We start from the raw sequence: 17,471 nt of genomic DNA, 5'->3' as shown, positions 1-17,471 counted from the left end.
AGAATACCGTCACTTTTTCTTTCATGTCAAGTACTAATAAGGAATAGTTTGAATTTGATGCATCAAATATCTTGCCAGACCTGCATTTCTTGCACTTTAGAATGCTCTTCTTGTGCCTGATGCTGTAGGTGGCTTGTCATTTGCTCAGAGCTGACATGTGCCACGCTACATAATCTGATGTAATTACCTAGTTCCCTTCCATTTCCAACATTATAAAAAAATAGTAACATTGCTCTGCACTTTTTTTTAGCTTGAAAGACTTGACATTCCGTATATATATCATAACGAGCGCCTCATCTGTCCCATTCTTGTCCATACGAAGGTACCTCATGCAGGTTCGGCACGTTGCTTCGAAATTGTTTTGTGACTCATAGGCTTGCTCTTTACGTAAAAACAAATGGATTGGGCATTCCAAAATATGCAGTTTTCAAATCATTACATTATTCTGAAGTGAGTAATTAGAGCATTACATTAATGATCATTGTCATCAAAGTGCAATACAAAGACTTGCCCTCAACTCAATCTGTGTGAAAGTTTTTGTTAAAACTTGGCTCTAATTATGTTAAATGTCAGTGCATCTTCATGGGTCACTATGTACAGCTTAATGCTTAGTTTTCCATTCTGTTTTTGAGGAACGCACTGCTCCTGCATTTTCAAAATGGTTTGGACTTTGAACACTTGCTGTGCTGTTATCTAGTTACCTTTTCCGAGATTTGCAGTGCAGAAAGGATGATTTGTCTTGTCACCTTGTCTAAATAAGTTATGCTCCTGACAGCCAAGTACCAAGTTTCTTGCGCTTTGCCGCGAGATTATGTATTTGGAATTTTTGACTGGAATACATATCTGCCGCGTATGTGCCTCTCAGCAATCTTGTGCCACACTTGTACAATACTCACATAATCTGAAGTGATTATGTAATTCCCTTCTGTCTTCAACACTATAAAAAAAGTAATGTTCCTCTATTCCATGTTCTACATTTGCCATTATAGACAAAGGTGGTGGTGGTGGTGGTGAACACAGTCAAGATTAGGTGACATGCAACATGAATAGACCTGAAAGTAGGTTAAACAGCCATCGATACATCACAGTTGGTAGAGCATCATCGCGACGTATGGAGGTCAGTGTTTTTAATGCGAGAACATTACTTGGCTCAAAATTAAACATGTTGACAGATTTGCCTCCCTGGTTGGGTTTGACGACTTGTAATACTCTGACACATCTCCAACCAAAAACGTTAATTTAAAACCCAACACTAGCTACTGGGGCAGTAGCTAGTGTATAAGTATGCATGGAGGGGAGCAGGAGGTCAAAAGAAGGAATGTGGTGATGCAAAAGGTGTGGGTAGGGGGGTGGGGGGTGCGTTAAGGCTGTGAGTCACGTTGTCAGACTGCGTGGAGGCAGCCAATGGCAACTTTTCTTCTTTGAGCTGCAGTTTGGGGTCGTTTGAATGTGCCAGGATTCGAGTAAGAGCCTTTTTTGGTAAATTGTTTTGGTGCCGAGGATGCTGGTTTCGTCGAAGTAGATTCTGTGGTCTGAGTCTTCGGAATGTTCGGCTACAGGCTTGCGCCCTCTTGCGAAGTTGCGGACGTCGTTTTTATGTTGCCGAATTCTTCCTTTTAGATAGTTGGTTTTGCCGATGTAGCTTGCGTCGCAGTTGGTGCAAGGAATTTTGTAGATAATGTCTTGAGCACTTTCTCTCCATGGTCAATCTTTGGGAACAGGTAGGCAAAGCGCAATAGTGTTTGTAGGCTTATGCGCAACCTGGAGGCCCCCTTTTTTCAGGATTCGGGCGATGGTTTCGCTGCACCTTGAACATAAGGCATAGTGACGTATTTTGATTGTGGCATAGGTTGTTGTGCGTTGATTTCTCGGTGTGTTGTTTTTTTGGAGGTGAATGGTCTTTGAAATAAAAGTTTTTTGGGTAGCAGTTTGTAGGGTTCAGCGCAATGTCGCATCTTTTTGTACATGTGTTGCAAACATTCCGCGAGAGGGCAGTGGCCTAGGCTGTGCGTCCCGTTTTGCTTTGTTTTGCTGCACATTGTTAGAAGGGGAGGAGCAGTTCCAACACTCATGCCCTTCGGTTGGTCTCTCTGTTCGTTCTTGCATTTTCTCTTGCCACTCCAGACGGCGGAGCTCTCTGCCGGCCTCGACCTTGGGCCCGTTTCCCAGCTTCCCAGAATCTCGTGTCTCCTAGGGGGAGCCGCCGCCGGCCATAAACAAGCGAAACAGGTCTGGGTCTCGTCGTGTTAAGCGATAGGCTGTGTACTAGGCCAGCACGGCAAGGAACCGAGTGTGTCTGATAGCCCCCCACGTCTAGCATGCATCCGGTCCACTTGGCGAAGGATTGCGCAACCGCGTAGGGAGGAATTTCGGGGTGGGGGAAAAACCGTGACATCAGTTCTGAGCTTTCCTATTCGTTAAAACTGATGAGCTAAAATTAGCACATGTGGAAAGGGGTGCGGACATCTCGGGGTGGACCCGGGAAGGGATCCTCGTTCGAGGGCTTTTGTCTCTAGCTGCTCCTAGCAGGCAGGTGCTCGGTCTGGCCGAACGCGGAGGTAGCGACCTTTGAGAGCTGGTGCAAGCCGCGCCAGTTCGCCCCTTGGGACGTGGTGTCTCTCGCCTCTGTGCAGGCGGTCGGCTAGCCCGGCCGTGGATAGTTGTGGCCGTATACTGACTCTTGTATCCATCTGTAAATAGCCTGTATAAAAGTTCTTCGTTTCTTACTAAATCTCTTCGCCTGCAAATCATTGTATCGAGAAGCCCTTCAAGCGGTGCACCACCGGACCAACATCACCGGCAACTTTACTCCGTTCATGGTGAGTTCTTTGAATATCGCGTGTTGTTCTTTTCTTCTCTCGAGTTCTGTGCTGTTCAGAAGGCAAGGGGCAGATCGAGAAAGGCAAGTCTACTTTTGTGGTGAATGGAAGCAAGCTTGGAGGTGCTCCTCCTCCCTGCGGTGCTATGCAGCTGTGCAATACCCTCTCGGCTGAATAACAAAGCAGACTGCCCTCAAGGTGGGGGCAACAGAAATGTGGCCTGCGAAGACGTCATCCCCACAGCAACAGGCCATCATAAGACAGGGGTAGATCGAGAAAGGCAACTCGACTTTAGCAATGAATGGAAACAGGTTTGGAAGCGCCCCTCCTCCTCCCTGTGGTGGCAATACAACACCCTCTCAGCTAGATAACAAAGTCTACGCTCTCTCGCGTGCGCTGAGCGAGGGGTCATTATCCAGACAGACTTGATGCGGTACATGCACAGTCGTCCAAAAACCTGTCTAAAGAGCTCGAACTCTGTGCCGCCTGCGCTCCGCAGCGCACAGAGTGGAGTCTAGCAGGAGCGCCTAGTTCGAGATTGCGCATCTTTCAGTATTGTCTGAGCATCAGACATGCGCTATCTCGAACCAGGTGCGCTGCCGCTAGACGTCGCTCTGCGTGTTGCGGAGCGCAGATGGCACGGAGTTTGAGCGCTTCAGACAGGTCTGTGGACAACTGTACACAGTGGCGTACATGTATTCTTGTAAATGCAGCTGATGGAGTCTTTATGGCCCAAAGTTGAGTCGCTCACATCTACATCAGGCAATACAGCAAAGCGTGGCCAGAGGCAGCAGTTCACTGCCGACGAAGTACGAGACCATGGCACCGCAGTGAAACATGCGAAGCGAGCTGCTACAGCGAAATAACATTCACCCCGCCCTCCACCTCAAGTCCCCTACAACTTATTGACGCACTTGGTGACAAGTATGAATACTCTCGCATTTACACATAACAATTGCTTAGGTGCCCCCATAATTTTTTTTCTTCTGCTTTTTAATCGGTGATACTTTAGGTGATGAAACTACTAATTTCCCATTGAACGCAACAAGTTAAAAAAAAAAACATTCCCCTGTGCTTTCCTAGGTTTTGGGGACTGTTGGCTTCCGTCAAATATTTCATAATGAGCTCGTCCTGTCGCTACACCTGCCTGCTCAGTGTGCCTGATGCTGCTGCTTAAAAGCAGATATTCGTACTATTGAGCACTAAAAAACTTTTGGGAACTGCTGGATTTGCAGCTTCAAAATCTTGTCTGCATTCTGGGAAGTATACAGGCCTTTAAAAATGTTTTGGATTAACAAACAATTTTTGCTCAGGTGCGAATAGGGTTTTTTTTTTTCGAAGAAGGAAGTTCAAGAGATGCGTTGTGCATTTAAGACTATCCATTGCAAGAACTGTCTAAAAATCCGCCCCTGATCCTGATGCCCTTGATATTGGGGGCCACTCCCTGTGTGCATCACGAAGTGAGCCTTAATGTAACTCTCCCATACTACTACTATCCACCATAGCCACTAATTTCTTAGCTGCATTTCCACAACTCTGGTGGTACTAATAGCTATGTGAAAAGCACCATGTAGCGGTGGACAACCTTTATGCACTCTTTGGCAGTTCTACAAGAATTTATTATGAGTAGATCTTGTTTCTTGTTGAAGGAAAAGAAAGACTTGTACAAAAAGCAAGCTTTTATTGTAAAAATACTTTTGCGGGGCTTATGTAAGTAGCCAGTTGCCCTCCAGGCAGGCTATTGCTAAAGCTAGCAGCACAGTTGCACTGCTGGTGGTCCCAGCAGCACGAACTATGGCAAAAAAAAGTTTGCCTGGGAAAAAAGAAGCCCTTGCATAAAAACTGCCAATGTGGGACCAGCTGCTCTGCAGACTTAAACGACGTGAATACTTTCCCTATCCGGAAGAGTGCAGCCAGAATTCTTGACAACTTCTACAGACACTGTGATGCCACAGCGGATGCAAGTTTCAACAGGTTTTCCCAGGAGGTACATGGCCAGGAAACCTGCGGTGTAAAACGCGCATGCACAGTGACATACTCTGGACATGATGCTAGGACTGCGGTGCTCTTAAAAACCAGGCACAACCTGAACTTAAAATGAAAACCTGCATGAATTCGTGACCCATCTGGCAGACAGTGACTAATTTAGTATTAATTGAAAAGAATACTTCGTATGTATGTGCAATGCTTCATGATGTAACAGAAGAAAAGTTATGCACCTAAAACTGGAAAGTGAATGATGCAAAGCAATTGTTTTTAAAATAGTGGAAGTTCTCACTTTCGTGCAGTAGGTAGTTTTAGAGACATATGTGGTGCACAAACACGGAAAGCAACTTGCTCTGCCGGTTACTTTTTACACAATTCTACCATGCTTGAAAGACAACATGCTGTATCAGCACGAATAAAAGGCAAAAAAATTTTGTCAATAGGCCTACACAGTTCTGTTTCCCAAGTTCCTTTAAGAATATATGCATTTTCAGCAAGGCATGAACAATTTCAAGATGACACAGTTCTATTCTAGTTAGCGTAAAAACATGCAATGAGCAGAAGGCGTAATAGTGTCTCATTGCACTGCCATTTTCCTCAAGCCATTATGCTTAAAAGGGCCACCTGTAACACATTACAGAATCCATTTTGCGCACTGATGCTTACCTCTAGCGATTTCTTCACGTTTTCCTTTTTTTCAGCAATTAAGTGATCTTGCTCCGAATAAAAATACACACTTTTTTGCCAACCATATCGGCATGAAATTGCATCTGGAGCACTGTGTGATAGTTCTTAAGTCGATTTCAGCACGAGTTTTGTTAGACAGCTAAGTGGTGGTCTGAACTGATGTATTTAGATTTTTCCTTCAGGCTTTGTGCACATGCTGATGTGCTCTCCATGGCACTGTGCACACAGCCAAACTGGAAAATGCTAGAAGTACTAATGTTGCCAGTAAAGGTAAACATTCCTTGACAGGCATTTTTACTGCAAATTTACTACAAGTTCTTATTCCTTCTGTTTCGGCTGCATACACAACAGTGAATACTTGTCTACTGCAAGTTAACAGACTAGCAATAACTGCCTGAAAACGATCTCAGGATGAATGTCGAGTTTTGTCTTGCACACCACATTATGAAGCAACAGCAACTTGCCAGCTCAGTACTAGAGTAAAACCCTGTTATTGACACCCGTTAATTCTGCCACTGCAGGGCTCGCATGGCTTAAAGGAAGACAGATGCCCGATTTTTGGTGTGTGTTTTCTTTTTGTAATGATGCGTTAAAGAATTAGTATACATGGATTACCATGTGGTATTTGCATACAACTGAAAAGTAATTCACAATCAAATTTTCCTTTCATGCTGTTTTGGTTATGGTTTCAACAGCCGAATGGTGGCTGTGGCTTCAAAGCGCTGTTAGGGTCACGCGAGGCATGAAAAAACTTCGCTACAATGCTGCTTTATCGTTTTAATCCATTGCACCGCTAAATCCAGCCTGACTCAATAGCTGGAATGACAACGAATGAAGAAGCCGCAATTATATTGCAATTTTTGCATGCCTCACGTGACCTAAACGCAACTTTGGTGTCCCACAGCAGCTGAAACCTGAACTGAAACAGCATGAGAGAAAAATTCGTTTACACATAAATTATTAAGCCACCGTAGGTGAATGCCAAGTGGTGATCTATGAATAGTAAGTGGTGATCAATGAATAGGCATCACTGCAAAGAAGAAAACATGCCACCAAAATTAGGCGTTTATACTCCTTTAATTCACGGGCTCGAAAGGAGCGCCGTGTATAAGTGTGACCAGAACGGCAAGCGATTGTCCAAATGTCAATCCTCAGGGCCTCAACTGCACGCACATGGTTCCCCGCATACCTCTGAAGTGCGCATGACAACACGAGTAATGACAATCGGAAAGCCCACATCACTAAGCTCAGAAATACTAGTCCGGCCACGTAGTTTTGTTTTCAAAGCTTCGCCACCAGCCCCCGGCGACAGTGGTTCCACGCATCTCTTTTCCCTTTCTGAAGATTCATGCTGTTCTGGTTACAGTGCACATTTCGTTAGATCCCATTCGAGTGATTCTTCCGTTTTTCCTGAACACCGAAACTGCACGTTCGTCACATGCTGTTCGCTGTTGGTGTACAGCGAAGCCTCCTCATGTGTAATGCCGCCGCCAGTAAGGAGGCTCTATCGCTACAGTATCGCAACATGAAAGAGGTTGGTATGGCAAGTGATGGTCACAATACCCCTATTCAAACCTGAACTGCACGCTGCTGAGTTGCCAGCGAGCCAACTGAGCCCAGTTGCGTGCCGTTTAAGACGCTGCCTTTCACCCATATTTCATGTTGTGCTAAAGCATTTAGCTACATTTGCAGAGAGAAACAGATCTAAAATACTACTTGTATGCATAGATATCGATGCAGCAAATTGCATTCAGTCTTGAATCATATTAAGGCGCAGTTCTTATAATTCGAACTTACTGATAATTCAAGCAAAAATCTCTGGTCCCTTGAAATTTTATTTAACGAGTATACTGTAATTAGAATAGCTGACGCGATCCAGGCCAATTCGAACAACTTCATGAAGGGAGACTGTGTCCAGGTGCGGCTGGTATGGCAAGTGATAGCCAATAGCCTTAGTCAAACCTGAACTGCATGCTGCTGAGTTGCCAGCGAGCCAACAGAGCCCAGCTGCGCACTGTTTAGGATGCTAATTGGCGCCACTGTGCGTTTCACTTCCATCCGCGTGGTGTTTCCAGTTCGTCAAAACTGCATGCTAGTTACGTGTCGTTCGCCATTTCTGCAATGACACTTTTCACGCGACGCAGTTGCTTGCGAGGGGGCTCCACCACTACCGCGTCACACAGTGAAGGATGTCACGGAGGCCCTTTTCATTCTGGAGCAGCTCAGAAACGGGGGCAACAGACCGACAGTAGTCGAGGACGAGCACTGAACTTCCAACAACTTTTATTCTGAACGATTCACAGAAATTGTTCACATTCACAAAACGAATCGTTCAAAATAAAAGTTGAAAGTTCAGCACTCATCCTTGTCTATTCTGTCTGTTGTCCCCTTTCTTTGCACTGCTGTCATTATTTTAAAAATATGTTGACATTTAAAAAAAAATCTGTTTTAAATAACGAGCCACAAAAATGTTTCTCAGACTACACAGCAAGGAGGATAGAAATTTCAGCAGTATCTTGCAGACTCTTGCAGCGTGCTTTATTGGTTCTATTTTCCTTGCTCCTGTAGTGTTTCCGCAGCTGCTGCTTGAGCATGAATGCTACACCAAAGCTCACAATTTACTACTCCAATACAAAAAGGGCTCAGTTACTCATGAAGCATTTCATACAGTTGCATGGGAATTGCACCATTATGCATGTTTCTCTGGAGAATGTCCGTGCTCTGCTAACCAGTATTATTCTACACTCTTGGGTGATGGCATTTGTACTTCTTCGACCTTGAGCATGTAGCTGCTTTCAAAATGTCACTGTTTTTCTGCATTGCTTTGCGGTGCTTCAGTCTGTGTGGTGAAGAAAATTCTTGCTGCATGGCAACATTGCTCAAGCTGAATAAATATTCATTATTTAAATTTCAATATTCTCATAGGCACTGAAACACCTCTACAACCTATGATATGCAAAACACGAACAAAAAGAAGTGCTCAGTTTGATATCCAAGACCCCACAACACCCGCAAAAAAGAGGTCAACTGCTAACAAATGAATGTGCTCATGCTTCAACCTACCTCCAACGAAGGCATCGCCTGCTCCATTGGTGTCAACAATAGCATCAGATTCCAGCTTTGGAACTGGGAAATTTTGAGTGCTGTGACCTGAGTAATTAGTGGCAAGAAAAGTATTGTCAGAACATGAGGACATCAACTTTGTAGTTGTAACAGGCAACGCTAAGGTTTCACTTTCAAGAGCAAAAGATTGGCACTGTTGTCAACAGTGCCAAAGTTCACAATACAAGCCTCCATTCCAGAATTTTAACTCTAAAGAAACTGCTTACCATGCAAAAGGTGTATTCAGCATCATGCTTTTACAGCAGAATTTTGTTGTTTGACCACAAAGGGAAAATAGAGAGGCAATGCATACCTTGAGCTACAATCACGTCGTCGGCACCCTGGGTTATGATCACCATCCTTTCAAATTCCTTGTTCTCTTTGGGGAACTTGCTTATCAGTTTGGCAATCTCAGTAATATCTTTGGTCTGAAAAGTTACTGACAAATGCCTATTTTGCTCAAGAACTACAAAAAAAAAGTTAAGCCCCTAGAAGCTCACCTTCATGTTGTGAACATCAGCGAACTCCCTCGCTTCCTGTTGAGTAAGGGCAAAAAAAAAAAAAATTTCAGCAATTTCACACTTTAAATATCTCTGCATAAGTGCTATGACAACACGTCAGTCACCTGTTCACTTAGCTGAACCAAACGCAGCCTAGAACCCAAGCACTAAGAGAGCAAAGCCACAAAATTATTAATTTTTCATGAAAAAGTAGAAATGATAATGTTAGGAACATGAAATTTAGAACCCTTCAAATTCTTTCTTCTTCCAAAACTTCAAGAAAATTGTTTAAGAACTTTAAGTGATGGCTCTTCATAGATTCTTGTGTGCCCAATGTTCAAAAGACTAATAGCACATGCACGAAGCTGGTGCGTTGTTTGCAGAAGACAGTGACAGAGCTAGGCATTATGCCTCACTACCTAGTTCTCTGCAACCTGGGCAAATTAAATAATAAAAAATTCCCCAATGCTGTTCTTTGGTTTCAGCAACTGTTAGCTTCCTTAATATGTTGGTAATAATGAGCCCCTCATTTCACTGTTTTTGTCTGCTTAATGGCAGTGTTTTAGTAAGCCCAAGATTACAGAGTTGGAGGGTTCAAACTTGGAGAAATTGTGGTCATGGGTGATGGCAGTAGTGTGGTGAATGCCAAATGGAATGCCATAAGCTTGCAATACTGGGGACAAATGAACACAAATGGACACTATTTGCAAAGAGCAAAATAAGATCGCTGCTGATGGAAGTTTACTAATAGCATGGCTAATTTACACATTTGACATGCTACACCCTTTCTTTGCAACTGAAAATTAACTACACAATTATTTCACTTACTTTAACATCAAATTTATTATTTTACTGTCCGGTTTCAACCGTCATTACAGTTTCATTAGTTCTCAATAGTATATCCAGTGATTGAGATCACAAGACCATCAGAGCTGCTAGGTTTTGTAGTTTCAGAAACAGATTGTATGACTTGGTGGTGGATAATGCATCCTTATCCAAAAGCACCTACTGCAAACAAATTACAGTAATAAATAAGTTTCTTGCAGTCAGCATTTTGATTTCTCTACTCGTGTCAAATGCTGAAACCACCGCACTAAGTAGGATACCCAAACGGTATTACAAAGCATGTTGAGAAACACAATTCTGGCTATGCTCATTTTGGGACTTGCCAGGATGTCTTTCTTCACTGTGAATTGGTGCATCTTATCACAGGAATGAAATCTCACCGTTTCATTTCCGAAGATGATGTCAACATATGGAAAAGCAGCCATCATATTGTCCTTGAATATGCGGCACAAAAATGGTGCACTGAGGTTCATGCAGAAAACTTTTTTGTTGCTGCAGGCATGTTTGGCCACAGTCAGTATACTCTCCAGGCTGACATTCAAGAAAAAGCCCTGTAAGCAAGAACTCCAGGTGAGTTGGTGTAAAAAGTGCAGCCACAAAAAAACATGCACTATAAGGGCATGGATCACTTGCCGATATGTAATAATGAGAAGCTTCTTCCATCAGGGCTTTATTTTCAGGCTTGTGGAGGTGATCAACTGAGTAAAGCTGTGCAGCAGCCAAATTGGCACAGAGAGACCTGCAACAGAATCTCTACTGCACATTTGCACAATGCTCCGTACATGTACAGCCCCTTGATTTTGAAACTAGTGCATTTCTGTGAACTTTGCCGCCGCGCCGAGCCTCTCGCACATCCTCCTCTCCTATCTCAATGCTCGTCGCTTTTCTGAATGATGACTGGCCCCTGCGGCCCTCACTCAAGAAACGCACGCGGAAGGATCGTTTTGCTTGTGCTTTCGTTTTTCGTCGGCGCCATCTGCAGGCCGTCTGCCTCTCCTCTTGGTTGAGCTCCGCTGAGTTACACGCTGACAATTCTAACTCTACTTTAGCGCCGTGTTATGCCTGTTTGCGGTGCATTTCAGTGCACAAGCCGGAGTGAAAATGGCTTAGTGCTGTTCGAGATTGCTCGAGGAAAATATGACATCAGCCGTAGAAAAACGCTGATCCACATCGCCCTTAAGGACTTTGTTTCGACAAAACACACCGCGCTTGACGATGTACTATGCATTTTGTGGTACCTAATCTAGTGTGCATACTTTAAAACTTCGTGCGAGATCATCAGGAAGCTGCTCATTGTGTGTCGTTTCGCACACTATTCCTTCCATTTCATGGCACTGCTCTGTGTGCTCTAATCGCAACTGTTGGCGTGCGGATTACGCCTATCATACACTTTAATTTATAGATCTCAGTGTGAGTTTCTGCGAAAAACATTTGCATCGCACTCTTTTTTTTCTAGTAAATACGCGTGCTTCTGACGTGGTGCAAGATAAAAAAGTATTTTTGTAGTGTATACAGCAGTCTCTCTCCCGTACGCCCCAGAGCTCTAGTGTGTTAGCTTTAACGGCGTTACACCATCGTCTGTTTAGGGATGATAGTTAATGTTAACCTTTAAAACGATTAAGGCGTTTGTTCGACCGTCGCGACTGCGTGCAACTCTACCGCGATTCCGAGATCTAACGCCACCTGAGGAGCGAGTCACAGAAAAGGTGCCTTTTAGGGTGAGCATCGACTTGTCGCAGGCGAGATTGTTATGATATACTGCATTGAATGATGTTTTCAAAATAACATCAGATTCTTTTACTTCGTAGTTTATAAGATAGTATGAATCGTTTCCGTGAGGCGCACTCATTCAAAGAATGACTACATCATTTTTCATCGCGCTTTACAGTGCTGAATACTGATTCAGCACGGGCATCTGAAGCACTCCTTAAATGCATTCGAGGGATCAGCGCAGATAGTCATCGAGAGAATATCATGTTTCCACCACTTACTTAATCAAGTCTTCCGTTGGCACCAGCAATCACGCAGAAATTTTAAACCAAACCCTTTGTCGGCCTCTCTTCTCCAGTAGTCAATAAAATTAACGAAAAAACTAGAAAACTAAATTCTTTTCTTCCTAGCCACCGTGAAGTTTGTTAATGACCAGACAATAAACCTCACTCCAAGGAGCCAAGCTTAAAATTTTCGGTCTGAAACTTGCTAAAAAAAAAATGCACAATGCGCATTAAAGAAAATGTCCCAGTGTTCTCGCAGCCACTATCATGCTTCTGAAACTTTCGCTCGTGAAATGACATCTTTAACTAAATTACCGCAATATTTACCTCGCTCGATTTCAAAAGAACAGCATCATAAACAACAGTATTTTCGCAAAAATGTAGCGCTAGGTCAAATCTACATTCAGTGGAGTGTCAGTGGGCCGAAGATTATTGAAGAATATAAAACAATAACGTAAGAGGACGGAGTGTGCTTTGATTGCTCATGCTGCATGAATTCTCGTTTAGAGCTTTCGTTGCTCAGACGAGAAGGTGATAAATGGGGCTTGTGGTAGAGTAGCATGTCGCATCACTTTCTAGTGGTTGTTTAATCGCTCGCTAACGGTTATGTTTAATAATAGAGCGTGAAAAAACATGCGAACTTAGGCGTGCTCAAGTGTGCCAGCAAACACATCGGGCTGGCAAGCGCGCAATGGCCTTCGAAGCATGCCGTGAACAGCGCGAACAGCCGTTGGGCGAGGAGGAAAGCGTGGGAGTGGAAGAGAGTGTCGCTACTATCAATAAGACGTTTTTAGCATACCGGAGACGTATACCACTTTACTGGACCTCTCTTGCGCATGCACAGTAGCATTGTTGGGCTGAGGGACAGCCACTGCGCGTGCGCTGCCGGTGTCCAGTAAATCGGTATACGTCTCCGGTATGCTAAAAACGTCTAATGTCAAGGGGCTTTACGTACATGATGTGTGCGGTGCCCACTGCAATGCATAGTGCAACACATTTCGAACACATATTTACTGTGCCTTGCTAACAGCACATACAAACTTACCTTACCTCGCTGTATTCTCTATTCCTATGCTAGATGACCATATTTGCAATATCACTAAAAAAAAATCAGAGGAACGCACCGGCTCTTTCCATGGTTTGTCAGCAGCACAGCACATGTGCCTGTGTTCTCCTTGTCAGAGTATTGGTACCTGACATTGACGCCAGCTTCTCTAGCTTTCTGCTCAAGAATTCCACCAAACTTGTCCCTGCCAATGCAGCCGATGAATGTGGCAACCTCGGGAATTTGCACCACCCACTATAAATAGGTAGAAATAAACACAATGAAGAGACTAATTGTTACACTCGTTATCAGCATCAAAGGCGGTATTTACTGGGAGTAATCATTATAAGCGCACACAGTGGTATTTTTACATGCCATTGCACTCGCACATCAAGGGATGCAGTGGTGGGCGACTGAAAGGCAACATGTGCCACTTCCTTTCATGCACACAGCGACACTGGCATAGATGCACTTTATTCCACACCACAAAGTATGGCCAGACAGACCAGATAAAATGTATTCATTTTTAAAAGAATAAAACACAATGCTAGACAGTACTCTGACACAGAATGGGAAGCAATCTCTGCCACAAACTGCTGCACATCCTGCCAGGATGGCAGACAGGATGTAATTGGGGTCATCAACTGGGGGGGGGGGGGGGAAATGCGGCGCAAAATGAGCAAGCTGGCAGATAAAACCTCTTGCAAGGTGGACGATGAACTATCAGGCAGGTAGTAAAAAAAAAAAAAAAGCCAGAGCAGAGATTATTAGTTCAGAGGGCAGACGTAGATTAATACACACCTGAAACACTCGCAGACTATTCTGAGTTGCGCCTCCAGCAGTGTAGTTGCAGTCAAATTTTTCCACAAGCTCCGTATACCTATAATGCAATCACGTCACCTATCAGACTCAGTGAACCTACAAACAAAAATCTGTGGCTGACAGAAAGTACAATGTGTGGAGACAAATACTTACAGCGAAGTATGGCTCTCATCAGCAAGAATGGCATTGTTAGCTTTCAGGGAGTACCTGAAGATAAAGCACATGAAAGATGTTGAACTTTAAAGTTTCAAGTTACCCTGCAAGAACGTTTTCACATTCTGAACTATCTACCTTGCTCTTATTCTGGGCAAATTATGGATACATTACTAAAAGAAAATGCTGCATCTATATGATTAATTTTTTTTATTTATGAACTTTCCTACATAACTAAAGTTGCTGGATTAGGTGCTGTAAATTCAGCTCCAAAGCCAAATAAAAACTATGCTTTAGCCATATGATCTTGGCATCTTCCTTTCTGATTTGAATAACATCTGCCATTGCGTGGCAGCAACGTTTCACATTTTCCTGGGAGCTGCTTTCTTTTGGCACCTTTCCGTTTTTATGCATGAAAACCGCTTTTAACTGAATTCTGACGACAATGGCACAAATGGGATGTCAGATCTGCAGCTCCTAAGATCACAAACAAAATGCTGCCAATGTTGGGATAGTTAGGTAGCTTATATTCCACTGGAAGGCAGTCAGTAGAATCACTTCTCTGAAATTCCACTAGCATTAGTCTCTGGCTATTTGGAGCAATGAGACGCATCTTTTCGGCCTGTTTTTTTTCTTGCGGCCTCGATTCTTCAGAAAATGTTAATTTTTGGCAGCAGCCAGCAGATGTACCAGACTGACACCACACTGAACAGCTTAACCCTGTTATTAACAGGAAAAATAACAGGAACAGAAGTTCCTGTTATTTTTTCGTCCATCTTGGTTGCTGACAACTTTGGAGTCAAAAGCTTAAAGATCGCAATCCACAAGGCTTCCCCGGAACAGGGGTCCCAGGCAGTCATGTTTCAGTTGATGCAAATTTCTAACATGCGCTGCGGCAGCGAACACCGGAACACTTTCTTCCCTGAAACACTGACTGTGACAGTACCAAAACAGTCACTGTTTTAATAGAAAAAATGTCACGTACGTAGTTTACCGTAGCGAATCAAAAGCGAGCCGGGAGAATTTCAGCGTGGGAATTCTCTTAGGTGCAGACATAATACATTACCTAATAAAATTGATATAGTAACTCACTTTTGCAAGAACTCGGAGTCCACAGAAGCAGATATGTCGAGAAGTGGATTTCCCATGCCGAACAGCATCCCTTTCCTGTCAAAATCGAAGAAGGAAACCTTGCCTCGAGTAGCCGCTACTTCACACTTTAAGAAACAGAAAGCCGAGGTAGACGAACACGAGAGGCGTAAACACATTTAAGTTCTCTTTCACCACCAAGAGACTCCACTTAGGTTTCTTTCCACGGATACGTATCGCGGCGAGAATAATGCCGAGCGCGCACACAGATAAGACGACGAAAGCTTTCTAAAGTGTTCTGCACGCTGAGGGTGCCCCGCCAAGAGAAACGGCGGCATTTAAGTACACAAAGGGCTCCAAGCCTTCAATTTTAGCTTCAACAAATAATATGTGTGACCAGCAGTCATGTACCGGCACGAACTTGGCGCGTCAAAATAGCTCCACACGTGCACCCAGAAAGAACGAGGATAAAACACGATTACCTGAGTTTGGAGCTCATTCTGTACACAAGGAGGCCTAAAGCAATACCTGATGACCTGCGCTAACGTCGGAATAGCGGTATGAAAATTAGCTTTGCGCTACTATCATACACAAGCTACACCTGAAGCTGCGAGAGGCGGCGAGCGCAACCTGCAAGCTACCGCTAGCTACAATATCTGCGAGTGCGCTGACTGTGCTTGCACTGGCGAGCGCTCCTCGAGTGCTGTGAGGATATCAGCCAGCCGTTGAGCCCTACTGGCCCCGCTTCTTCGTATTGCGGAGAGAACGCTTGTGCTGAGAACCACATTTCAAAATAATTTATGTTCGTAAAGTTTGGTTTTCATATTTATAATTCAGTTATTTTATTTTGTTCTGTTTATCAATACGACTGCATGTTAAGCACTGATCGCGGTCGTTGTCAATGGCGCCATTTTTGAATTTACAAAGCCGCCGTTTGAGGAAGAAAGCTGTTACCGCTGTTCCTCCCTCCGCATGGTCTTCTACCCCCTCATCCTATTTTTCGTTTATGGTCGTTCTAATTTCAATGTCGCTCCTCCGGCTTCATCTTCAGCAGTAGAGTGACCTTTCGTGCCAGCGACTACCGTATGTACTGTCAGAAAAAAAAAAAAAATTGCGGTACTGCTTATGCGAAATTCGAGCGCAGCTTGATTTTGCGATGTATCCAGGCAGAAAACATGGACGACGCTTATGCTAGCTACCCGTAAGAGTACAATGCTAAGCTTTCCCGCTTTGTCGCACGTCATCCCATCCTTTCTTTTCGTCGGCACCTTCTATTTTCGTCAAGGATTCTAAACTATCGCATTGAACAACGCTCCTCAGTGGTGCAGAGCGGCGCGGTGACCCTTGCCCGGTTGCGGCGTCATCTCCCCCGTTTGCTGTTCCCTGCAAGAACTAGTTGCAACGTGCTTGTCTCGTCATTTCAAGGACGCGTCTTCGTTTGGCGCGGGCCACGAGGTGGTGGTGGTGGTGGAAACATTTATTGCCAAATACAGAGGGGGGCAAACTCCCTAAGATGGCACGAGGCAACCCTTAGGGGGCTGTCCTTACAGGGCAAAGGACAGCCCTTGGAGGGCTATCCGCTTCAGGGCGTCGGTAATTATCCGGCGCTGGTCAGCAGCAGCGGAGCTGGCCAGGAGAGTCTCCCAGTTTGACTCCGCCGTGGTAAGGGATGGAGGGTGTGGGCAGGCAGGACATGTGAGGAGGACATGAAGGAAGTCTCCCGGTTTCCCGCAGAGCTTACAAGAAGAAAGGAATTGATCGGGGTAGCGGGCATGAAGGAGAATAGGGTAGAGAGCAGTTCGGGTCTGGAGTTGGCGCCAGTGGGAGGCCTGGGTTAAGGTTAGGGAGGGAGCCGGCGGTGCGTAAACGCGCCGGGTATCTCGGTAGTAGGCAAGAATATCTTTGAACGTAAGCAGACGCTCCCGGGATGGTGGAGGAGGTCCAACTCCGGCCCGGAAAGTGAGACCTCGGGCGAGGGAGTGGACCTCCTCGTTACCCGCGGGAGGCCTGCGTGTGCGGGGGTCCAGATAAGGGTTACGGGGTGGGTGGGGTGCCAGAAGCGTAGAAGCCGAGCCGCGGTGTGGGATATCAGGCCTTTGGCGAAATTGGATAGGGCGGATTTTGAGTCGGAGAGAATTTTGGGTGGCAGAGGTGGCGATGAGAGCCAGTGCAACGGCCGCTTCCTCTGCGATTTCCGATGAGTCTGTGGTGACGGATCCCGATGCGATTACTCGGACCTGATTATTAGCGAAGGCGAGAACCATGCGGGAGCCCGACGAGTACGCTGCAGCGTCCACGTAGGCCACCTCGGGACTGTTGCCGTAGAGCTTGTGCAGGGCTTTGGCGCGGGCTGTCCTGCGTTCTCCGTCGTGCTCGGGGTGCATGTTCTTAGGGATTGGAAGGATGATGAGATGGGAGCGTAGGTCTG

General features: G+C 44.9%; 1 protein-coding gene across 1 annotated transcript; it reads right to left on the bottom strand.

The window, feature by feature from the left end:
• Window positions 1–4,480: 4,480 nt before the first annotated feature.
• Window positions 4,481–15,745, bottom strand: Adk2 (Adenosine kinase 2). The gene is made up of 11 exons (XM_077648907.1): window positions 15,526–15,745; window positions 15,047–15,121; window positions 13,955–14,008; window positions 13,781–13,859; window positions 13,059–13,234; window positions 10,574–10,679; window positions 10,321–10,491; window positions 9,095–9,130; window positions 8,908–9,022; window positions 8,556–8,642; window positions 4,481–4,823 (listed from the first exon to the last, which is right to left on the bottom strand). Exons 1-11 carry the CDS (start codon window positions 15,540–15,542, stop codon window positions 4,693–4,695), a joined length of 1,047 nt encoding a protein of 348 aa, XP_077505033.1. The 5' UTR covers window positions 15,543–15,745; the 3' UTR covers window positions 4,481–4,692.
• Window positions 15,746–17,471: the final 1,726 nt, after the last annotated feature.

Source organism: Amblyomma americanum, chromosome 1, assembly GCF_052857255.1.
Source record: "Amblyomma americanum isolate KBUSLIRL-KWMA chromosome 1, ASM5285725v1, whole genome shotgun sequence".
In the NCBI taxonomy this organism is placed as follows: Eukaryota; Metazoa; Arthropoda; class Arachnida; order Ixodida; family Ixodidae; genus Amblyomma; species Amblyomma americanum.
The sequence above is the reverse complement of the archived record's forward strand: the minus strand, read 5'-3'. Positions and strand labels throughout refer to the sequence as shown.